General features: G+C 38.0%; 2 protein-coding genes across 4 annotated transcripts in view; one reads left to right on the top strand and one right to left on the bottom strand.

The window, feature by feature from the left end:
- The window catches only part of TSC22D2 (TSC22 domain family member 2), a 34,244-nt gene extending 31,327 nt beyond the window's left edge, over window positions 1-2,917 (top strand). For both annotated transcript variants that reach the window (XM_070945446.1, XM_070945445.1), the window contains one exon: window positions 1,248-2,917. In XM_070945446.1, coding sequence (XP_070801547.1) covers window positions 1,248-1,508 — 261 coding nt within the window. In that variant the 3' untranslated portion in view covers window positions 1,509-2,917. The remainder of the gene's footprint in view (window positions 1-1,247) is intronic.
- An 18,859-nt stretch (window positions 2,918-21,776) lies between these two features.
- On the bottom strand, window positions 21,777-25,288 carry SERP1 (stress associated endoplasmic reticulum protein 1). 2 transcript variants are annotated; one of them, XM_070945237.1, is made up of 4 exons: window positions 24,857-25,288; window positions 24,493-24,568; window positions 24,226-24,263; window positions 21,777-23,169 (listed from the first exon to the last, which is right to left on the bottom strand). In XM_070945237.1, exons 1-4 carry the CDS (start codon window positions 24,938-24,940, stop codon window positions 23,113-23,115), a joined length of 255 nt encoding a protein of 84 aa, XP_070801338.1. In that variant the 5' UTR covers window positions 24,941-25,288; the 3' UTR covers window positions 21,777-23,112. The 2 variants fall into 2 exon arrangements, with proteins under 2 accessions (XP_070801338.1, XP_070801340.1); XM_070945239.1 differs by lacking the exon at window positions 24,226-24,263 and having other exon boundaries at window positions 24,857-25,262.
- Window positions 25,289-25,350: the final 62 nt, after the last annotated feature.

The following is a 25,350-nucleotide window of genomic DNA, read 5'->3' as shown; positions in this document are numbered from 1 at the left end:
GTATGTCCCTCCTGCCGGACTCGGTGGCACAATTGGGAAGAGACAATCCTATAAATAGCTCAGTCCCACTTCATAAGGCCTTAAAGGTAAATATCAACATCTTGAATTGCATCTGGAAGACACTGGAAGTTACACTGGAAGTCAGTTGCACCTGGAAGCACACTGGAAGCGCACAAGCTAGTAGTGTCACATATGCTGAAAAACGAATGCCATTAATTGTCTGGGCCGCTGCATTCTGCACCAGCTAAAGCTTCCAAATGCTATTCAAAGGCAGCCTCATGTAGAGAGCATAGCAACAGTTTCATCTCCAGAGGCTAAATTCTTTCATTTGTTAGTCAGTTCTTTAGTAATATTTATATAAAATATAAATAATTAAATGATTTAAATAATTGCTTTTGAAAAGACTAAATTATCTATATGTTCAAGAGTAAGAATATTTATATATAAATATGATGACTAAAATAATTACTTTTGATTTGTAAAGACTTAAGATTTGTTAGTTTTAAACATATAAGTCAACAAGGTTACATTTCCAAAAACTACATTTTCTTGTTTCTCTGACAGTCAGGTTGTAAATATATAATTGCACTTCAAAATAGTAGGAAACAACGTAACCTTTCATTCTGAAGAATAGGCACCTATGGAATAAGGGCCTAACTGAAATCATGGCACATTTTATTTTTCTTCTTATTGTAATTTATCTGCATGTTGTTAAATTTAAAAAGTTATATTGTAACTTTGAACAGTTGCTAAGAGACCTGTCATAAGTTGTGGACCACCTGTAAAAAGCCAGCAACTTATGCTACATATATAACATTAATTTATTATTTTCATTTCTTTAAAAGTAAACCTGAGGAGTTTAATTCAAGACTCAATGAAAAGTTTCTATTCATATCCATGGAGACATTAACTATTAGCAAAATGCATAGGCTTATGTTTTCAGAGATATCAGAACTTCTCACTATGGATTCTATCCCAGTCATGAGCCATGATTCCTTTTGAGTAAAATAAACATATTTGATGTAATTTGAGGTTACAGTTTGTTTTTTTGTAACTATGTTTTTAATATTTTACTTTATATATTTAGCAGTATTATTGATAGTGGTATGTGTGCCTGTAGTTTATCTGAGATTTCTTGATATTTTTATTTTTCTTATTTAAGCTCATAATTGAGTTTTATTCAAGTATTTGGAGTTAAATAACAGCTTGATTTGGAGTTCTCTAATTATTTGATTTGCCTTTTACAGGATCTGGTGAAAAGCCATTTGATGTATGCAGTCAGAGAAGAAGTGGAAGTACTGAAGGAACAAATAAAAGAATTAGTTGAAAGAAACTCTTTACTTGAACGGGAAAATGCACTGTTAAAATCTCTTTCAAACAATGATCAGTTATCACAACTCTCAACCCAACAGGCCAATCCAAGTAGCACTTCTCAACAGCAAACAGTGATAGCACAGCCTCCACAGCCAACGCAACCTCCACAGCAGCCGAATGTCTCCTCAGCATAAAGCTTTCTTGCCTCATTAAGAACTGAAAGCAATCTGTCCTTGTGTGCCACTGGTCTTCTTTCCACTTTATATGAAAGCAGGTAGCCATGCTTCAGTTGTGTGTTTTGGCCTTTTCAGTATTAGACAATCATTCTGCAAGCGCTTTCCCTCACTGAGATGTCATACAACACAGTTGGTGTCCAATTATGCCATCAGTGCACAAGGGAAAATGTAGAAGGAGTTATAATGCAAAAATCTGCATTTGTTTGATGCACATGAGTGGAGGTCTTTAAGAGCTTTAGTAAGGCTCTTCAAGGTTTCCATTACTCATGGATTACTTTGAGCCTTGCATTTTCATACAGTAACAACTCATCTTTAGAGCCACTGTTCTTTCAATGACAAGTAACATTTGCCTACATTAGTTTCATTTATTTGTTTTATTTATTACAGGGCTGCTATTCATAATGTACATGAACAATGTCACAGAACTTTTAATTTTTTAAAAAATAAATGTAAGTATCAGTAAAACTTGATAGACAGGATTGAGTTTAATAGAAAAAAATGTTTAGGCAATAATTGAACAAAAGAATCCTGGCCTATTTCTAACACTAATGGCAATTTACCTTTTGGTATTTATTTTCAGTAGTTAAGATCCAGCTTGAATGTAAATTTTTGTATAGTGTAAGTATGAAGACCATAGTGCATCTGTACAGGTAGTCGCCAGTCATTGTGATATAATAATTGATGGGCTATTTTGATGAAGAAAACTTTGCTCATTTCTGTTTCTACTTTCTAATAGAGAAATTGCCATGATTCCTCTGCTTTTTGACATTTCGTATGATTTTTTTGGGGGGTGGGGGGGAATAAAAAGCTGTGAAATTGTTCAACCTACTTTGTAACCAAAGAAGCAAAGCTGTGTAATTGAGTTTTTATTTTATAATGCACATTCTTTATGTATTTTTATTTAGTGTTCTCATTCACATTTTTCTTTGCTGTCTAGCATGGATCTGCATGACCTATAATCTTTGAACCACTTTCGTACCTCATGTTTTATCCAGCACTCTTATTGTGATATGTAATAGTCTGTGAACAATGTCAAATTAAAAAAAAGAAAGAACAGCTAGTGTGGTGGAGCTGAGCTAGTGTGTTATGCACTAGTTTAAAAAAATGAAGTGAGCCATCTTTTGTTCATTTAAAATGGTGTTTTGAATTTCGTATGCAGAAAACGTTTTGTTACATTGCAGATTTTAATGTATTTAATAAATGCAACATGCAGATTAAGTGCAGTGTATACTGAGTATTTAAATTAAAATGTACATTTCATAAATACAGTTTCAAGAGACCATTTGTGTATACTAACGTAGTATGTCAGAAGTTGATGTACAATATATTTTAACACTTTCTGAAATTAAACTGCAGTTTTGTTGAAAGGTCTGGCTGTAAATATATTCAGAAGATCCCTAGGTTAGTGTTTTGGAGAAATATTGAAGCTGATATCCATATGTGCTACTTCTCTGACACTGGTTATAATATAGGTATATTAGATTTTAAGGAATAGGTTGCACACAGATTATTAAACTTTGAATGAAATCTGCAATGGAAAGGGTTTTAACATTTATTTTATTTTATTTATTAAATTTCTACACCGCCCATCTCACTTAAGTGACATATCAAAGCTCATGAGACACTGCTTATCTAAGTGTATGAAACCTAAATAAGTGAGCCATCGTTGTGATTACTACACAGAATGCAATCTGCTACTTAGTTCTACATTAGACTTGTGAAGCACCAACATTGCACTGGTTTATTTTTGGGCTCTGGGGAAAATAGGGAGATCTTGACTTACTACCATTTGTTTAGTGATTGTTTGAAGTTACAACAGCACTGAAAAAAGTGACAACTGGTCCTCACACATTTCGGCATCCCCATTGTCACATGATCAAAATTTAAGTGCTTGGCAAGCAGCATGTATTTGCGATGGTTACAGCATCCTAGGGTCACATGATTGCCATTTGCTATCTTCCTAGCCGGCTTTCGCGAAGCAAGGTAAATGGGGAAAGTTAAATTTACTTAACAATCATATGATTCACTTAATAACTGCAATGATTTGCTTAACACCCATATCAAAAAAGGTAAAATTCAGCATGATTCACTTAACAACAGCCTTGCTTAGTAAGAGAAATTCTGATCAATGACCCAATTGTGGTAAATCGAGGATTACCTGTAACAAGTTCTGGATTCTACTCTGCATATTTTTAGAAAGTTTGGGGGAATTAATTACCATGTTTCCCTGAAAATAAAACCCTGTCTTATATTTTTTGAGCCCTGAAATAAGTGCTTGGCCTTATTGCCATGTGCTCAAAAGCCGGATTGGGCTTTTTATCAGGGGATGTCTTATTTTGGGCAAAACAGGGTATGTAATACTGCTTTCATCCACTCCAATTCTATACTGTACTATCCCTTCTTATCTTTGTCCATGATGTGAACACACCAAAGAAAGCATTAAGCTGCACTCACTTATTTTCTAAAAGGAATCTACAGTACTGTAGGAGTACTAAAAGTAGAGGTAAAAGAGTCCTTTTGTGAGCAGAAAGCTTCTGATTTTGTATCTAAACTTTTTACTGTATAAAGCTAGGTGTACCAGGGAGCCTAGTAACACAAGAACTAGTGCCCCTTTCTATGGGATCCCAGATAACTTAAAAATAGGGATATGCATAACAAAAACAATTAACAAACATGCACAATTTTTAAAAAATTGTATCCAAATACATACTTCGATACAGATGATCTGAAAGATTAATATTCAACTGAAGCCAGATTTTTTCCTTTTAGGATTAATGAATAAACAATTAGAAAAAAGCCATAGAAAATTATTTCAATGTATGATCATATCAGTGAAATTGCTATATGCAGAGATGGAATGCTACCCATTATGGAGGAATGGTTGGTGAAGTTGACAAATTTTGCTGACATTATTAAATTAACTTCTTTGATTAGAGAAAAGACATCTACATTTATTGCTCAGTGGAAGCTCTTGTGGATTTATTATTTTTTTTGCATAAAAATAAAAAAAATGAACTCATTACTTAGGGTTTTTGTGATTAGGCTAGCAAGATTATAGAAGGAAGAGTAATATGTAATTTTAGAATAAGAGAGGTTAAAATATATTTGTACTTATTACTACAGTGAAGAATACTGTATCAAAGCCATTTCCTTACACTTTGTTCTTTCTTTTCTAGTTTTCCTTAATTTTTTCCCTTTTCCCACAGTTTCTGCTTTTTCTTTGATTTCTTTTTACTTTCCTACCTTCTGTTAGTTTGTGTTAGCTTTTATTATCTTGCTTAAAAGTTTTAATAAAATCACATATGAGAAAACAAAAACAAGCAATTAACTATTTACAAAGTGGCTTGGGCATCATTAGTGCCCAAATGCACAGTGGAACACTTGGATCTGGAAACAAATCACTCGCCAGTATGTTGATAATATAAATGTAAGTAGCTAATTCTTTTGCTGCCTCAAATCAGCAGATGGAGTTTTGTGCTTTGGACCAATTAAAACTTTGATTGTCTTCAAAGGCAGCCCAACATAGATCATGTTGTGATAATTCCACTGAGAGGTGACAAGGCATGAGTTAACTGTGGTCAGGACTATCTTCATGTAGATTGTCCTGCAAATAGTCACCAGCTGTTGCTGGGCAAAGTTCCCCTTGGTCACATTTTCCACCTGCTTCTCCAATGGAAACTATGGATCTGCGTCTTTAGAGGACTGCTATCCCAACCAGAGCTAAAACTAGAGCCAGATTTGTCACTGGTAAATAACATCGCTGTCCTATAAGGATCCAGTCTGAGTCTTATCCAGACAACGGGTCAGATTTCCACAATATTCACACCCAGTTCAGCCTGGGATGATACTGCATTATTTAGTAGCAGCATACTGATATTGACTGCATTCTACAAATGATCTTTCCCAAGGGTTTGTATAGATGCTGAATAGCATGAAGAAGTCTGAGCCCTGCAGTATCCTATACTGGAGAAACCATCGGATCAAATCAGCCATTCTTCTCCATTTAGCATCATCTCAGTGACTGAAATTGCCCACTAAGAAAGGAGCAAAACCAGAACAAAACGGTTCCTCCAATCCAAAGTTCTTCAGAAGGGTATTAGTATCAAAATCTACCAAGGCAGATCCTAATAGGGCTCAGAGGCATGTACATCTTCAACCAGTCCCCCATCAGAGAGTTTAATACTATTTCAACTTCAGCTGAAATCTAGCTGTAAAAATCAGAAAATGCATTTCCTTGAGGACTCTCTGATACTGAGGTCTCACCACTTTTTCCAATAGCTTCCCCAAGAATGGAAGGCTGGATGATAATCACTGCTACTTTCAAGATTAATTACCCTTCCTTTCAAAGAAGCATAAAACATATCCAAAATACAATCACAACCTTCAGCCTCACAAATCATCATGTGGACTTGGATCCACTATGTAGCTGAGAGAAATCTTGTCACAGGGCACCATACGTGGATTCTATACGTATACTTTAGAGAGATCACAATTTTTGAGTACGTGAATGTTACTTGCACTAACTTAGTGAATGTTATTTTCAAATTGCTTTTATTTAAATTAATTTGCAATATGATTTTTCTATTACATAGTTTGAGTATCCATGCCATCTTTCACATAATAGGCAGATGTCACTGCAAGTAACAGATTCAGGTACTGGAAAAGACATTACATTCTCTTTTACTCTCTCCACCAATTTCATCACTTTGTTATGTGGCTGTGGCTACCTTATCTGTATAGATGACTGAGAAAGAAAATAATCATAACAGAAAAGTTTCTGTAGATTAGGGGCATTGCTGAAATTTACGACAAGAAATATGCTGAAATGAACATACATGACAGTATGAAGCAGTAGGTACCAAGATTTAAAATACCCAAATTATTTTTACATTTGACTTAATCTCTTGACACAGATTTGGCAATGAGACAAGTAACTTCCAATTTTTCTTTCAGGCAAAAGAGAAGAAAGAGATTTCTTTCATAGAGACCTATCTACTCCTAATAAAATACATATCACTGCAACTTTGGTAAAATTCTAACTGAATATGTATAACCAAAGATCTCATAAAGACTCAGAATAAGTGCTTGAATTGTTTCTTCTTGCTTGGCATTTCTGGGCCACTTCAGATGGTGGAAGCCTCCCCCACCCTTTTAACTACATCACTGCTTTATTTGCTCAGGGTCTGTAAAAGCATTTCTTCTAGCAACTTACAAAATAAGATGCTTCAATCCAGCAAGAGTTCAAACTGAGTTCAAATTCTGGAATATTCACATTTCAGAGTCAACTGCTTATGGTAGCCAACTTAATCCCTCCAGATGTTGTACACTTGGGTCCCATTTGTTTTTATGCCAGCTGCTAGCATATCATCCAACAGCAAAGAGAAAATGGTACTTCCGTTAACCAGAATTAAAAGGCAGCTGGCAATGTCGATCTCTATAGAAACCAGGAGTTATGAATATGAAGTTATAGTTTATGTAAATCTTAGTTTAGCAGTCTTATTCTAAATGTCTCAGTTATCTGAGACCCAAAGAGTAGTACAAAGAAACAGGACATTTCTAGCTTTGACTTCCTTCTGCTTGCTCCATGTCTATCAACTTTTTGGAATGTAGTACTTTTTTCCCATGGGGTCTTTAGGATTCATTTGAATTTTATCATGTAAAAAAAATAGATATGGACTACATTCCATAAATCTACCTGTTGAATATTTCAGAGCTCAGTTCCAAAGTGTCTATAAGTATAAAGGTAAGGAACTGCAGAAAAGAAGAAATCTGAGAACCAATGTGATTTAGTGATTAGGGTATTAGATTAAATCAGAGACATCCAATTTCAAATTCATATTCTGTCATGAAAAACTTTTATTATCAGTCAAGCTAGCCAATTTCACAAATTTTTAGAGGAATAAAATTAAGGAATATACAGTATTTTAATCCCTAGGCGAATAGCAGGATATAAAAGGGAGGGAGGGTGGAGGGAAGGGAAAGGAGATTTATGATTTTTTTATAAAAAAACTGAGTCAGTAAGATTTTCTTCCACCATATTTTTGGTTGGAGTGCTATATAGTACTTACCAGAGTTATACCATTTTTGTACCTGAAGTACACAGTGAGCTTTTACAATTTGTATTACAGGATCAGAACAAAAATTAAGATTTATTTAATCTTTAAATAGAGTTAAAATGCTTGTTCCCCAAGCCACATTAAAATACACAAGTATGGAAGAGTTATGAGAGTTTCAGCAAGAATTTGAGCAACCACAGATTGTGTCCTTCTGATTTTTATTCACCTATGTGAATAGGTGAGCCCAACTATAGCATTTCCTAAGTCTGAGTGATATCTTACATCAGCTGAAAATTCTTGAGTAACAACTCATTTTATGGTGTTATGCTTCGGTAGACCATGCCAAACTTTTCATTCTCTACTTTGAGGATAAGTCATTCCCACTCTTCTGTGGATTGCTTTACTTATATTTTGGGTTAAGTTCATCTATATGAAATCTGCTTTCCGAAATATATCTAGTCAATATAGCTTTAAACCATGATTTAAAACTGGCTAGCAAATCATAACATGCTTGATTAAATTGATCTCATCAGATTAAATGTTATAGAAGGAAAGAAAGAATCCATTTCCAAGACAGGACAAAGGAACCTGTGGCACATCTCATCTTTAAGATCAAGAATATTATACGGTAGCTGTGCTAGACCTTTTCCTTTTTTAAAAGTTGGTTTTGTTATTATTGAAAACTTCAATGTGTTCCCCAAAAGGTTAATGTTTAACCAGAAATTCAATGGAGGATACTTCCAAGTGTCTAAAGAATTCCCAGAACAGCATAGAGCTTTTCTGAGAGTTCTTTGCTTTTTTTGATCTTTTTTGTAGACACGAAGCTTCTCCCAAATAACTTCTCCTTTACACCAATCTAATGTCACTCTAACCCCTCCTGAAGACCAAGTGGAAAGGTTTTCTGAGTTCTTGCACCGAGTCCAATAAACATGGGAATGGAGCGTAAAGGACCTCAAGAATTAAAATTAGCTCACAATTTCCATCTCAACCCAGAAACATTTTAAAATCTTTCTCTGCTTGAATCTAATTAATGAAAGAAAGGCGGGTTGGGTGGGGGGGATGCCTTTGTTTGTTTATATATGCCGTTGCTAGTCTTTTGTGCTATATGAGCCAGTTCCCTATCACTGCAAAGCCCCTTCTTTGTTTTCGGTGTGACAGCACCAGCTTAGTCAATCAACTGCTGCAGGCAGTGTTTGCATCACATGATAGCTGGTAACAAAGAAAACAAAACCTTTTGAACATGGGGTGGGGGGTGTGAGAGGTTTTTCAGCACTCCAAATGCATACAGAGGAGCCATGCCAGCTGTCCTTGTAGCTAAGTCCGCTCACCAGGTTCTCTTTGAAGTATGATTCAGGATGAGATAGGTGCCTGCACATGCAAAAAAAAAAAAAAAATGCTAAAGCAACCTCAAGTAACTGGACACACAAGAGTTTAGTAACTCTTGTAACCCGAGTAAAACACACCAAGAAGAGAGAAGGTGGGAGTTGCTTTGCTTCCTTTCTCCTCTTAACTAGAAAACCTCTGAAAAGGAGGTGGGGCAAAGGAGTGACCCTCCATTGCAAAAGAAGGGGCAAACTGAATCATTTAAGGATACAACCTGAAGGTTCTTTAAAATAAGAGCATTCTCAGCAGAGTAGCTTTGGAGTAGTGATGGAGAAGAAAATAACAAATTGTTATTTTTCATCATTAGAATTTAATTTCTTTGCCTCCTCCCCTGTTTATTCCTTTCATCACCATCCTCCCTATCTAGCTAAGGAACCCAAAAGATTAAAGTCACTTCCCAGCAGTGTTGTTCCTGGCTTCAATGTGGCATCAAGCCATCATGCCTTTAACTACAGTTTGTTGAATAAGCATCAATAGAATGCTTTGCACAATGGCCTCAACCAGATCCAAACTAAATGGGCGCTTCGTTGATGTATGAATGCAGCTTAGCACAGGTACGTTTGGGCAGGTGAACACCTGAGTTTCATGGGAAAGAGGAATTGGGACTTAAACGTCTTCAGTTCCATATCCAATGTTTATAAATCCACCCTGTCCTTCAAATCAAAGAATGAAACAGAAAACACAAGAGTTTATTGAAAGCATTAAAGCATATTTGATTTAATAAAAATAGCTGAAGTGGCAGTGGGGACTAGACTTAAATAGCACCTATTCAATGCCCTTCTTCCCACAGTGTCTGGTCCGAAGTGCCAGTAGGAAAATTGCAAGCACTGTTTGTTTTCTGTTCCTGTGAGCTGCCCTTGGAAGTTTGACATCAGCTCAACTTTCAAATGCAGAACTCTGAGCACCTTTAAAACTGGAATCCCACAAAAGTTATTGATAGCTGGCACAACGCAAGTCTTTTTGAACACCCCCTGCCCTTCTGCAATAAAAAAGCACAGAAAAGAAAATTGGATCATATTCCAAGATCTGAAAGCGTAACATGCCCAGGTGACACCTTCTTTTCGCTCTCTCAGTGAAATTCCCAAGTTATTGTTCTGTCTTATACTTTATCTCCACCTGCAGGTAGAAAGTTTTCAGACAAGTGTTTCTGAAACCCAGTACTGTACATATTCTCATCTGAATTGTATTTGATGGGTTTGGAATTTGATTTGGGAAGTTGGCTTGCTTGTTTTTATTATGTAAGCCAGGATTAATCATAGAATAGGTCTATTGAAATGAATGGCATTTACATTTGTCACAATGTATTCAACTGCTACTGAGTTTAAAATAGGGCTGCATAATCTTTAGGCAGCTGGACAGGCTGCTGCTTATTTAAAAAAAAAAGATTATAGGCTTCAAGAAGCAAAGTAATATCATGATGGTGTCTACAGGCTGTGCAAATTTGGACTGGAAAAAGCAGGCTTCAGTTCAATCTTAGTGAGACCAAGTGGCTTTGGGTTTTTGGAACCCCCTGGGTTTGGAGACTTTCTATCTTTTGTTCTAGATGGGGTTGCACTGTCCCATGCAGATCCTGTGTGCAATTTGGGAGTCCTTCTGCACTCACTTGAAGAGCAGGTAGCAGCGGTGGCCAGAGGGACCTTTACACAGCTTTGTGTTGGTTTGCAATTGTACCTGTTCCTAGACCAGGAGGCCTTACTCATAAACCTCCTGCTTTTGGTTTACTGCACCAGGCTTTGTTGTTGTTAGTTGTGAAGTCATGTCCGACCCATCGCAACCTATGGACAACTTTCCTCCAGGCCTTCCTGTCTTCTACCATCCTCTGGAGTCCATTTAAGCTCATGCCTACTGCTTCAGTGACTCCATCCAGCCACCTTGTTCTCTGTCGTCGCCTTCTTCTTTTGCCCTCAATCTTTCCTAGCATTAGGCTCTTCTCCAGTGAGTCCTTCTTTCTCATTAGGTGGCCAAAGTACCAGGCTTTACATGGGGATAAACTTGAAAAGTGCAAAATGCAGCAGCATGAGAAATCATGAGTACCATCCTTCAGTACATGTGAGATCTCTGCTCCTCAAACTGTATTGTATGAGTACTAACAACCTTTACTGTAAGGTTACAGTAACAGAACCTTGCAAGTCTGAAAGCACTTGTCCCCTGCCTTTACTTTACTTTTCAGAGGCTTAGGGAGGGTCCCTTCTGAGTCACTTCCCATGCCTCCCTTCCCTACTACGGGCTAAGATAGATTTTTGATGATGGTTGTCTAGGTTGTGTCTTTCCTGTCTCCTAAAGTTATTCTCACAGACCATTCCAAAGACTGAACAAAGAACTGCAAATATAAATCCCTGCAGTGTTATGGGTGTAATGGTGTGTGGGAAGGACCTTGGGAAATAGGGAGAATTTCAGCTAAGGAAATGGTCAGATAAAAGGCTCCTTAGCCCAGAGGAGGAATATGGGTAGGGCAAGCAGCTTAGAAGGGTTCTCTAATTTCTTGGGCTGTGGAGAAAAATGTACTTTCAGTTTTGCAAGAGTCTGTTAATGCAACTTTACCGTAAAGTAGAATTAACTCATCTGGCCATGCTTCCTGTCTGGTCTACCTCACAAGGCTGTCAACTAGTTTTTGTGAATGTGTCAGGGAAAAATATTGTCTCCAGAGCTAATCCATCCTTAACAGAGAACTGATTCTCTGGGAGGAATGCAGAATAAACATTTATTATAGTCATTTAAAAAATGGCTGGGTTCCCTAGTCACTCTAATTATTAATGGAATTTATTTGGTTCTGTCTTAGATTTTGTATGAACCTATTGTGATTATGGTAGTAAGCCATTGTTTATGGCTACCTGGATTACAAGGAAGACAGTGGATAATGGCTTAGTCAGCAAACTATGATTAAGTCTGAAACATGACCCAGCACAATATATGAGCTATGTCATCATTTATAATGCTGGGATATCTTCAAACAATTGTTGCTCTGGGTTTCTCTTGGAGAAAAAGAAAAAAAAAGTATGGAAATAGCGCTCACCACCTCAAATGATGTTTGAAAGAGTATCTAAAGTTGCATAGCTTTGCATGCAATTGTCACTTCAACCGTGCATGTTCTTGCACTGCTTTTCTGAGAAACAGCTTGCATACTTCCTTCTCTAATCCTCTGTACTCTAATGTAAATTTAGGTGCAAAATTGTAGCAGTGAATAGATCTTCTTTATTACTGAACATTCACCATTTGGCAATCAACCCTCAATCTTCTTTCCTGGTAGAAATAGAAATTTTCAGACACCAATTGAGAGAAACATATGAAGTAAGTATATACTCTGCAATCGATTGCCAGGTTTTCATGATACTCCAGCACTATAGACATACTTCATCAGTGGAATATCAGAAAATTGCATGTGTATACTGGACAACTTTATTGGTGAAGATGAAAGTTAGGAGCTGTAACATTAAATCTCATGAATTGGGCTTGTCTTACAATTAGAAGTGAGGCTGTAATTTAAGGTTTGTTAATATCACTTGGAGATGGATCTTGGCACATTGAAGTTGCATATGTTATTCCTAGTTAGATTTCCAGTAGATTCTATAGACATAAAAGACATAAAAAATATGGAATTTTTTGCACATAGAACTGGCCAGCTTAGAATATGTATACTACTAAAATTCTTGTTCCCATAACTTTTAGCTGGTGAAATAATGTACCATAAGGTAACAATTTTTGAATTGGGTTTAAGTTTCTAGACCTTTTATCTGAAATTGCTTCTTTGGCAATATACAGTATTTTCCCCAACTTGGTGCCTTCCAAAACTGTCAGATTTGGAAATCTGTATCTGATTTTCCACATTCCTAATCCAGTAGTGGGTTCCACTTACCTTCACTACCAGTTTGGAACTGCGAGCTCGCGCACGGCACTTCTGCGCATGTGCAGAACCTTCTGTGCATGCGCAGAGCGTCTGTGATGATATCTGGTCAGGTGGGCGGAGCCTCCCGCCACCACCACTACCGGTTCACCCAAACTGGGGCAAACCGCTAGAAACCCACCATTGTCCTAATCCCACATATTACCTCCACACCACTTTTGGTTTGGGAACTAACAGTGCAATCCATGCTGGATGTAAAATGTTAATAACCTCTTCTAGGCTCCATTGGCAACATTCCTCAGTCTAATTCTCTCCAGATATTTGTGATTTCAACTCCCTTAAGCCCCAACCTGTAAAGGCTAAGCTATCTGGAGGTAATTATAACAAAGATCCGATACATCTTGAACAAGGTTTCTCAACCTCAGTAACTTTAAGATGTGTAGGTTTCAACTCTCAAGAGTAGAAGAGATGAGGAATTTTGGAAATTGGAGTTCACCCATTTCAAAGTTGCTGAGTTTGAGAAACACCGATCTAGAAGAGAACACCACATTAGAAGAAAGAGCATATAGTTTGTTTGCTTAGTTTGCTTTTTATTTTTGTGTCCATAAGCTTTTCCACTTCCAATTATTGAACCTTAGTGTTCAATTTCAGGATGAGATTCAAGGTCAAATTTGTACATAACCCAATATAGAGATACCTTAGAAACTGCTAACCTTTACAAAATCTAACGAGGAAGAAGACAATCTTGCATGATGCATGCAAAAGGAACTGCAAGCTACGGCTAGATTTTAAATTCTGTTTTTGCATGCTTAGTTCAGTAGTTTGCTACTGACAAATCAGCAGGGTAGAATGGAGAATAGATTCATAGGTTTTTCTGTCCCTTACCATACTCCTCCTCACTGTCCTTGTCTTGTTATTCCAAAGAGTAGGAGAGAATGCATATAGACAATATATAACTGCTTTGTGAGTGTGGACTGGGGCTACATTTCTCTGGATTCTTTGAATCCAAAATGTCAACCTTTTTTCAGAAATTTCAATGCCAGGAACAACCAGCTTCCCCTCCAAAGTTATAGCCAAGGAACATGGGATTGCATCTTAAGAAAAAAAAACATTGTTCTTTAATTCATATCAACTTTTAGTGCTCTACAATCCCAGAACTGGACTACTACTCAGCACTTGTATTGTATTTCAAACAAGGCCACTTTAAGGAGATGAATAGTATTGGCCAAGATGGCAGCCGCTGTCCTGCAATCAAAATCTTGTAAAAAAGGGGGACAGGGCTTCGGTCGCATGGTTGCACACGGATACAGGGAGTCTGTGTTTAGGACCAACAGCTTGCTCGTTAAGCAAAATGGTTGCTAAGTGAAACGGTGGCTATTCTTACCATCTTTCTTCAGCTTTCCTTTGCTTTACAGACCTGTGAAGGTCATAAATGCAAGGATTGATTGTAAAGTTACTTTTTCATCACTGTGGTTAATTGGGAAAGGTTGGTAAATGAGGCAGTCCCTAAATGAGGATGAAGTTCATACAAATAAAGGATTGTTGTGCTCATCACATTCCCATTATTCTTTGCCTAATTTGATAACATTTGTAGCAGCAATTTCCCTTTCTAGAAAGAAATCATCTCCCAAAGGACAGATAGCTGCAGGGGAATTTCCCTCTTTTAAATTCCTTTCTAAAAGGAGCAGGCTTCTTCTCACTATACCCGTTAAGCTCCAGCTGTAATTTTTCAAGGCTCCCATCACCGCAAATGAGATCTAGCACAGATGTGATTCGATTTGTCTTAGGAAACTTGACAGCTTGCAGCAATTTTATACAGCTGTAGTTAAGTGAATGAAGCTATTGCCGACATAGGTTTGAGTTTCTGTGTGCGATTCTGCCAGTAGGTGTTGCTCTTAGGGAGCATTACTGTATTTTTCAGCATACTAAAAAGCAGAGACATGACCCTGCCAACAAAAGTGTGTATAGTCAAGGCTATGGTTTTCCCAGTTGCAATGTATGGCTGTGAAAGTTGGACCATAAGGAAGGCTGAGTGCCAAAGAATTGAGGCCTTTGAACTATGGTGCTGGAGAAGACTCCTGCGAGTCCCTTGGACTGCAAGGCAATCAAACCGGTCAGCCCTAGAGAAGATCAACCCTGACTGCTTTTTAGAAGGCCAGAACCTGAAGATGAAACTCAAATACTTTGGCCACCTAATGAGAAGGAAAGACTCACTGGAAAAGAGCCTACTGCTGGGAAAGATTGAGGGCAAAAGAAGAATGGGATGACAGAGAACGAGGTGGCTGGATGGAGTCACTGAAGCAGTAGGCGTGAGCTTAAATGGACTCCAGAAGATGGTAGAGAACAGGAAGGCCTGGAGGAACGTTGTCCATGTGGTCGCGATGATTCAGACATGACTTCGCAACTAACAACAACAACTGTATTTTTGTCCGAGTTTTACAGTTGTAAATAATTGAAGTTAAGCAGCAATTGGCCAATGCACAAACAACACAAAGCAGCAACAGGAGTTTAGCTGTTCCATAGGGGTTACCATTAAGAAATTCACCATTAATTATGCCGTAGAATAAACTAAGTGTGGTGAGATTTAATAATAATAAGCAAATGACCTCAAACTTGCTGAATTCACATAACATGTTACACTACAATTCTCCATAACTTACTAACTACTTCCATTGGCTGGGCTCGTACAATATGAAACCTATAGAAATTCAATACTGTATTACTGCCTCGGCCATGGAAAGTCTCAGAATAATTTTGGGGCCGTCATTCTTGCTCAAACCTATTTCATGTAAGAAGGGAGGTCCCATATAATCCACCTTGAACTCTTGGTGAGAAAGTAAGATATAAAATTAACTAACATTAAAATAGTCCCAAAGTTGCTTCTTTTTCAAGAGGCTCTGACTGGATGATAGGGAATGGAAGGATTTATATCCCTTGCAGACAGCTGGTCATTTGCAGGAATTAAATCTAAAACAATGCAAATGACCAGCCACCTGCAAGGAGTATAAATCCTTCCATTCCCCACTATCCAGTCAGAGCTGAAGAAGCTTCTTGGATGAGAAGCAAAATGTCTCCAAAGAAAAACCAGAAATTCTAGTTGCCTCTTTAAAAAAAAAAGTACCTTTGGACAACCATTACCTGAATGACTGAGAATCTCCATAGACATTTAACCTTAAAATACTGAAGTTATGTTTTTCAAACAGTGATTGTTGGTATCCTATAAGATGCTAAACTGAGACCAAACAGGCTGAGTGAGTGAGATTAGTGAAATATGCCCATGAATTCAGTCTTTCTGCAGAAAATTTGAGCTCACAATTGCATAAAATCTTTGGACCTCTAGTCCAAAATGCTTGCACAGAGTCAGACTGGGTTTTGCAACTGCTTGTTGCACAAGATTTTTCTCCCCTTCCAATATGCTTTTATTTCTTTTGCTTCTCTATATGTCATATATTTGGCCTTATGCCTTTCTTTCCTTCATCATCTGAAGCAAAAATAGCTATCAGGCAATAGCAGTGTCCACAGGAGTTCATTCTGATTTGATGTACATGCAGTGTGATGATGTATGTTGAAAACGGGAAGCTGGTATTGCACTATTGCTAACACCTGACTCATGTTTGATACACTTTAGACACTGCTGCAGGCTGTTGAACCATTTATAATATCTATACGTTCAAATGCAGAATCCTTCTGCCTCAAACCAAAAAAGCAATAAAGTTCATAATAGCTTCTCTGCATCCAATAATGATCTTCATGTCAGTCCATCTATCACATGAAAGTCATCCTGAAGTGGTGGAAAACGTGGTGGAAAAGAATGGCAAGACTGTAAAGAACTAATAAAGCAAAACCTTGATGAAGGACGGTAAGGCTATTTATTCATCCCATGAACCTAAAACAAAGATAGTGTATGTTATTTTAGGGGATATTTCCTGCATACATGAAATAGAGAAGAAGGAGAAGAGATAAGAAACCATTTTATATTAGTCAACATAATTTAGTACTTTGAAGTGAAAAGGCTTAGAAGAATTGATGTTGTATAGGGCACTGGTGAACTACTCACACTTGTAACGAAGGGGGGGGGTCAGGTGTGACACCACCTCCTCCCCCAAATTCTGTTGCCCCTCAGTAGCAAAATCCTATCTAATCTCTCTGCCTTCTTTATATACAAGATGGAATATATGTGATGTGTCGCTGTCATATCACAAAATACACGTAGAAGATGTATTTTTTCCATTGCATAGTAATCAATTATCAAGATGGGAACTGAGATGTGAGAAAATGGAGATCACTATGGATGTGCATGTATATCAAAATTTAACTGTAAAAAAAATTTAATCCAGACTTTGAAAATGATAAGACTGGATTGTGTACAAATGATGAGCATATTATTGCTAACAGGTATAGGAGCCACGGTGGCGCAGTGGTTAGAGTGCAGTACTGCAGGGTACTTCTGCTGTCTGCCATTTGGCAGTTCAAATCTCACCAGGCTCAAGGTTGACTCAGCCTTCCATCCTTCCGAGGTCGGTAAAATGAGGACTCAGATTGTTGGGGGCAATATGCTGAGAGAGGGCTGTAAAGCACTGTGAAGTGGTATATAAGTCTATTGCTATGTATAAACGTTTACTGAAAAGGAAACAGAAAATGAATATATTAAAGAATGTATGAAAAAATGGGCAAAAAACTAATTAGATTTAATATACTGTTGGACCATCATATAGAGTGGGCCATGGGCTATGGTATGATACTGACCTGTTACAGGAATATTTTGTATTTGGGGGAAGGTATTGCACACTGAAGATGGTTCTGTGAAAGCAGAGCTGATGGCCATTGCAAAGACTGTAGAACCAGAGAGTAGTCCAATTCTTGGGAACCTTTTTGGATAAGAAGAGGACATCCCACATGTGGGATTTCCCACATGTGCTCTGGATGGCTTCTTTCTGCAATGGAGACTGAAATAAACAGCAAAAGGCTCAATATAAATTTTTAATTTTAGAAAGCTATAAATGGATTAAATATGCAGATAAAAATGGAATATTGAAATTTTAAAATAAAGATGCGGGAATTAATTATAAAGTACCACAGTTTTTTGTGAGAAATAGTTTCTGATTTGGTTTTTACATGCTTAAGCAATTTCATGATTTCAAAAACTGGACACTAGAGCGGACTAAAGAATTTAGGTTGAAGAATGATTGATATAGCAGCCTGCAAGATGTTGTTATATGTTGTCAAAAAGAATATATAAAACAAATGGGTGAAGCAGGCAGGTTTTAAAAATGTTCACTCACTGGATGTGGAAAATGCTACACATACTTAAATTGTCTTGCTTCAAAGCTTTAACAAATTCCTAAACAGGTCATTTCTCATCTAAGCAATGCCCAAAAGATGGCCTCAAATGCCTTCAGTCTTCTTCCTGTTCACGGGAGATTGGAAAAAAAACCCTTCTATTTTGTAGAAAATAGAATAAAGGCACAAGGTGGCAGGAAACACATCTAATGCCTTAATCTCAAGTGAATATATACTACCAACCATTGTTTCTTCTCCTGCCTCTGGTGCTTTGGAGAATAATTTGACTTCCCCTTCTTTGTGGCAGCCCCTCAAATACTGTAATACTGCTATCATGTCACCCCAATTATTCTTTTCTTTAGACTAGCCAGATACAAAACCTGCAGCCATTCTTCATATGGTTTAGTCTCCAGGCCTTTGAACCAGAGGTGGGTTGCTCCCGGTTCAGCCCGGTCCGGTAGCGGTGACGATATGACATCACTGAACCGGTTCTCTTTGTTTGGAAGCTGGGCCCTCCCGCCTGCCCTCGCATTATTTCTACCTTTATTTCTTCATTTTTAGCCCAGCTGATAGGCGCGGCAGAGTGGATTGCTGCACCTCAGCTGGGCAGATATCTAACGCGCTTGTGCAGAGCGCAAGTTCAGTGCGCATGCGAGTGAAGCGAGCACATCGCGCACAAAGCGCGTGCACGAAGAGAACCAGTGGTAACGTCAGTTGGAACCCACCACTGCTTTGAACTACTGAAAATTTGTTGGCATATCTTGCCTGTATCCCACCTCATTACCCATGGCAGCAATACCAGCATATTTTAACTCTTACTAAAGATTCTCTATGGGCTATGTATATGATTCATTGGCTCAACATGTCAATGGCCTCTGCCCTATCATATTTTGATAGCACCAATCAGTGATTCAGTAAAACAAACAAGACATTAATGCAAATAGCCAGAATCCAATTTTTGACTTGGTTTAGGAAGATCCATGTTTGTGTCTCAACTATGAAAGCTCATTTGCTGACTTTGGGGCAGTCATGTTTGCTCAGCTCAACCTGCATTGTTGGAAGAACTGGAGGAACATGGTACTGTATTCATGCCTCAACCCACTGCAGAAAAGGTAGACTATAAATCAAACAGAAAAATGAGTACATATATAGTATATACATAAATGAGTATTATACATTAATGTAATTATTTAGAAAATTTATGTGACAGTTGATCTTAAATACATAACTTTGGGTGGCTAACAATCCACAAAAACATTAAACCCCTAAAAACACACAAAACAAAGTAAAGATAACCATAATGCATCAAAGGCACCATAGCAAACCTCCACCACAATTGCACCTGTATTGGGCCTAAGAAACATTCTGGCACAAGGCCTGGGTAGGTTGGTAGAGGGAAGGGAGAAGAGCCAGGTTTTCAAAGCCAACAAAGTGTTAGGCAAGCTCTGTACACCTAAGAAGTTTAAACTATATTATAGCTTCCTACTGGAAATGTCAAGGAAATATTTCTGATAAAGCCAGTCTTAGACATCATCCTAGAAAGATCCATCCCCAGCTTAAACATCTAATGGAGAAGGGTCAATCATCTTTCAAGAAATAGGTTTGATACTGAATTGCTTGTATTGTCGGGAAATACTTCCTAATGCTTATTTAAATCCTCTTTAGTGTAATATGAATTGGTTGGTTTGGATTGGCTTCACATAATAGAAAACACAATTCCTTTTGTTTGTGCAACAACTTTTCAAATAATTGAACATGGCTAGGGTTTTTTCTATGGGTACAGTCAATTGTTTGAATTATTGTTAATTTCCAGGCCTCTTGCCAGTTGTATTGTACTCTTCTGGATAAAACATGTTCCAGTTTGTCCATGGCTTTTTAAAGTGTTGTGTTAGAATTGGGCGAAATATTCTAAATGAGGTAGAACCAAATCATAAAGTGATATATTTTTCATGAACTGGATACTATCTTTATGTAGCCTTAACCCAAATCCTAATTCCAAGTCTAGAATTGTGTTAGTCTTTTTAAGCCACCACAGCCTATTTGCTTTGCATATTGTAGTATTCTATAGTTAGGACAGTTATTACTGATCTTATATTTGCACATATGACTGTCCCTACTAAAATATTTTTAATTCATGGTCATAGGCATTCTGTATTTTATCTTCTATGATTTTATCTAGGTCCTCTTTCCAGTTTGATGTAATCTGCATATGTGATAAGCATCACACCTCCTGTTCTGTCATTTATAAAGATGTTATAATACCATGACCAACACTACCCTATCAAGGCTAACAAACTGAAGCTCAAGCTGGACAAATATTGTAAACAAATGGCCTACCAATCCAGAATCAATTTGTTCTGGGCAGACTGCCCTGATTTTTAAAGATTCAAGTTGTACCCTGCTTCTTGTTCCATCTCTGTCGTTAGCTACAAGCATCCTCACTAACCCAAAGTGCATTTGACTAGCTTAGATAAAGCCTAATTGAATGGCTAGCTGCAATTTGGTATCTTGCCCTAGCAACTGTTCATCCAGATTACTGCACTGCATTTTACATGATGCGACTCTTGAAAATGATGCAGAAACTTTGCTTAGTGCAAAATATTTGTAAGAATATTATCTGGAATTGGACATTGTGACATAGTACACTAAATATATTAATGTATTACAGATATACATTAATAGCATTGTCATATTTTAAATCTTTATTAATTTATGAGAAGTAGCGATTTGAGATTCTTATATACGAAATGGGAAAAGGTTTAATATACGATTTTAGAAACTTTTAGAAATACATCACAGCTCTTTTTAAAAGAATTATTTCAAAATACAGTTTGCTTGTTCTAATAAAAAGTATCTTAAACCACCGCTCTAAACTTTTTTACAGCATTACTAGCAGTAACTGTTACTTCTCAGGATTGCAATGGAACCACTGATAGCTGCATACCTCTTCTCAAGAGACTTGAAGGACAGCTCATTTGAATGTTAGTTAGCTAATACACCATTGAAAAACTGAACAATGGAAATACTTTGAAGCAAATCTAGTTTAAATCTGCATCTTTTCCCACATTTGTTTAGTTGTGTCAAGCTTGCACTCCAATAAACGGGATGGCCAAAATAGTATAGGTTTTTTTTTCACATTTCCTATCACCAAAACACCCCTTTAATATTTAAATATGCAACACAAGAGTCTATGCTACCTACCATACTTCATATGGAGCAGTGTCAATAAATTCAAACCAAGCTAATTAGTAATTCCAGATGTTGTACTTCAAAATGACTGTAATGTATAGACTGTAACATTAAAAACTGGTTAGCCTGAATACTATGCTCCACTATGATGGAAGATTGATCTTAGTTGTTGTATTGTCTTAAACCTTTTAATATTATAAACTTACAACACTGAAGACCAAGACTGGATTCTGAAGTAATTGAAGAATAGGATTGTGGTAGAAATCGCTCTTCTCCCTATGCCACCCATTTTCAGTTCTGCACCACCAATCTTGTATCAATATAGGGAATACTTTGGCAAACAAAGTTGGTAGTACATCACCCAGCCAAGGAACTTTATAGCTTATAAAATGGCGCTGAACAGAAAAATAACACACTGCCTAATATAGGATTTTCTTCATGCAAATTAAATCAGGGATTTTGAAAACTTAACACATCTCAGATTTTAAAGTAATTTATTGGAAATTGTTCTTAGATTACAAACAAGCATTTCCCATTTACAGAATGTACTGCTAACAGTACAAAGTATAGCTTTCCAGTAATCTGCCCATCATCCCATTTTTCAGGATTAAGAGTCATTTACCTAGTTAAAGTTCCACTCAGCCCTTTAAAAAGTAATATGTGGTCCAGTTACCTTTTTATAAGGCATTCCCTGATAGAGTACCAAACTTAGCATTTTCCTTGCTATATACTTTGCAAGACGCTGTTAATAGTGGTAAGAACATTTCAATCTGACGTTTACTACCCTGTGAAAGTGCAACCCACTTACCCTTACATCGGTTCATTGACTTCTACATTAACATGCAGTAGAATTTACAGAAAATGGCTCATGTCACAGTAATATAAAAATTTGGATTCAGCAGTATGTTTAATCTATTAATTTGTATAGCTGAAGTGGGGTACTGTTCAGCCTACATGCATGTTAGTGCTGCCTGTATAAACAACATATGATTGATGTGGAACACATCAAGAGGTGGTATTTACATCCCGAATGTATCTTCTGAGTTGTGCACACAGTTATCTTACCCCAACAATGCAATAATGGCATAAGAAACACTGACATTCAATACAATTTAACAGTAGCAGCTAAGCATTTTGAGAAACTTCTGGTGCATTTTAAGACTGAAGAGCTTTGTTCCTTTATGTAAATTATGGTCAGTTAAGCCACTGGTTTTACATTACATTGTTTAATAAAACAAGATCCAAAAGAAGCAAAGGATAAGGTATTCTATTAGATTTGTAATTAAATCACCACATGCTACACTAAAGCTAAGCTACACATATGCAAGATGGGCTTTAGATAAGCAAAAACCATAGCAGGCATCCTTTAACTGAATTGCATGAATGTGCTTTAAGCTAGTTATACAGTTTCCACTTAATAAGATTCACTTTCTTTTAAATAAAACACTTCCATTTATACAGAAGATTAACAAAAATCAGTGTTTACATATGATGCAATCACTATCTACACTGATTATATTTTAAAATATACTTTATGATACTTTAATATCAACATAAATCATGAATTTGATTCACAGAATAAGTAGGTCCACCATTTTAAGTTAACAATAATTCTTTATTGCTTTATACATGTGGTGCTTTTTCAAGGCACTGTGGCATGGACTAGAAAACCTGGAATGATTTGTGAAAGAACCTGGAATGATATGTGGCCAACATGGACAGTTCTTCAGAAGCAAGACGACAGGAAATTTAAATTCCAAGTTATCGAACATTAGGAATGAAAGTTCATAGTTCACAGGAGAAAATATCTTGTTTAAAGACCAACTCTTTCACATGCCCATCCTGATACTCTGAATAATCTGGAAGATCGCTATAAAACAAAACCAAAAAGTATTACTAAGCAAAGTATATTAGCATTCATCAAATGGTACATTCCTTTTTAGTTAGCTTAGCTCCCTTATCTGAAAGAACCCCTATTTCAATGCTCTATTATTTGCTTATCAATTTATTCAAAAGTATAGAAATGAAAGAATAATCCTCTCAAATGGGACATAAATCAATTCACACATTAATAACATGTAAACAAGTTATTGCAGTGTACAAACTTTTCATACTGAATGTTTAGATTACAATATTGCAAATTTAGATGTTTATAGTACAGTAGTACTTTCTTTTATGTATTGCTTATTTTTATAAGTATCTTGTTAATAAATGAGCAAGATTTAACCCTAACAGTTAAAGTTCAAGTATAAGGCGGCAAGTTCTGCTTCTTATGTAATTTTGTCAAGGATATTTGGAAAGTATATCTATCTATCTATCTATATCACATTTATATGGTTGGCCACCTCACAGAACGAAACTCTGGGAAGTATATAACAATAAAAATATACAAAACAATCATAAAAATATAAAATAAAAAATGAACAAACTATAAAAATCAAAATATGAAGTCTAGCATCAAGTAATAAAACCCATATAGTCTTACATAATTTGTAAGGGTAAACAAAGTTGAAAGCTGATAAAAGGCACAGGTGAATAGTCACATGACCTCTTTAATGATAGTGCTTAAGACTACTTTGCATAAGATTTCATCCTTTTTTTTTTTTTTTTTTTGCCAAAGCTTTGTCCTGAGCCATCTGGTATACAGGAAGCCTATTATTTTCAATGAAGCGATTAGAAATGAATTGTGAAATGAACATTCAGGGGTTGCTCACATACAATTGCTACAGAATTAGATAAAGATCAGTGTAAGCTTACTAAAACAAAAAGCTTGACCGAAAAGTACCCTAGGCCAAGCAGCTTGGAAATTAGAGAAGTACACATCTGCATCATATATTCTGATTGCCAAATCATGGTAAAGTATTCTCAACTATTGAAGCAATAAAAGCCTTCCCCTACACCCTCCCAAACGCACAAACATCTTCACCTGAATGCCTGTCAGATGCAATGTCTCATTCTTTTTCACTGCAGAAATGTTCATATATTCTGTTCATATGTTCATATGTTCATTTGTTCATTTCCCATCCCCGCCTGGTCTGGGTCTGAAGCAATCTGGATCATAACCAAAGACCCCCCCCCCCACCTTCCTCCCACGTTGCAAAGGGACTCGCTCGGCCGGTCCACTTCAGGGCCCCCTTTCAATTCCCGGGAAAAAACCTGACCTCCCCCAGCTGCAGCCAGCACCGACACTTACCCGAACCGCAGACCACGAAGATGAACAACGCCAACAGCCACGGTCCCACCGATGCTTTCTCCTCGGGGGCGTTTCTCTGCAGGAAAAGCCACCGACGGTTAGGGACCGAAACCCGCCCCGCCACAAACCCTCCCGGGGATTACCAAGCCGGGGAGGGACGGAGGGATGGGGGTAGGTCGCCGAAGCAAAGGGAAGCCGAACGGGAGGGAGCCTCCCGGGGTGGCTGGGCTGCCTTAAGACAGACGGGGCTTTCAACAGCGACGCCTCGGCGGCTGCTCTCTCCCCCTGGGGGTACCGGCCCGCCGAGAGCTGCGGGAAAAGGGAGCGAGCAGGCGGCCCGACAGGGCTGTGACGGGGCCCCTACCGAGGTCTTGGCCACGTTGCCGCGCTGCGTGATGTTTTTGCTGTGCTTCTCGTTGGCCATCCGGATCCGCTGCTTCGCCACCATCTTGACTGCTGTTGCCGTCCCCGCCGCCGCCTCCTCCGTCTGGCACTGGCCGAGCGACGCCGCTCTCGGGCTGTGGGAGCTCCGCGCCGGGGATCACGGGAGGACCGTCCGCCTCGCCTCTCGGGCTCTTCCCAGCCAAGCCGCCGCGTAAGCAGCAACTGCCCTTCAAGTAGATCCCACCCTCCGGAAGCGCGTTGCCCAGCGGCGGAGAAGCGGGCGGGCGGGAGAGCCGTCCCCCCCTCCACCGGAAGCGAGACTCTCCTCGAGCCTCCGCTGTTCACACTTTCGCCTGCAAAGCGTCGTTGACGGAGCTCCCGCCCTCGGTCGTCATTGTCCAATGGGCGCTGAGCTCCCTGGAGGAGCCAGTGGGGAAGCTTCCTCGTGGCCAGGTGATCCGAGGCACTCCCCGA

The sequence above is a fragment of the Pituophis catenifer genome, unplaced genomic scaffold (genome assembly GCF_029215685.1).
Source record: "Pituophis catenifer annectens isolate HBS135680 unplaced genomic scaffold, rPitCat1.0.hap2 SCAF_6, whole genome shotgun sequence".
Lineage (NCBI taxonomy): Eukaryota > Metazoa > Chordata > Lepidosauria > Squamata > Colubridae > Pituophis > Pituophis catenifer.
The sequence above is the reverse complement of the archived record's forward strand: the minus strand, read 5'-3'. Positions and strand labels throughout refer to the sequence as shown.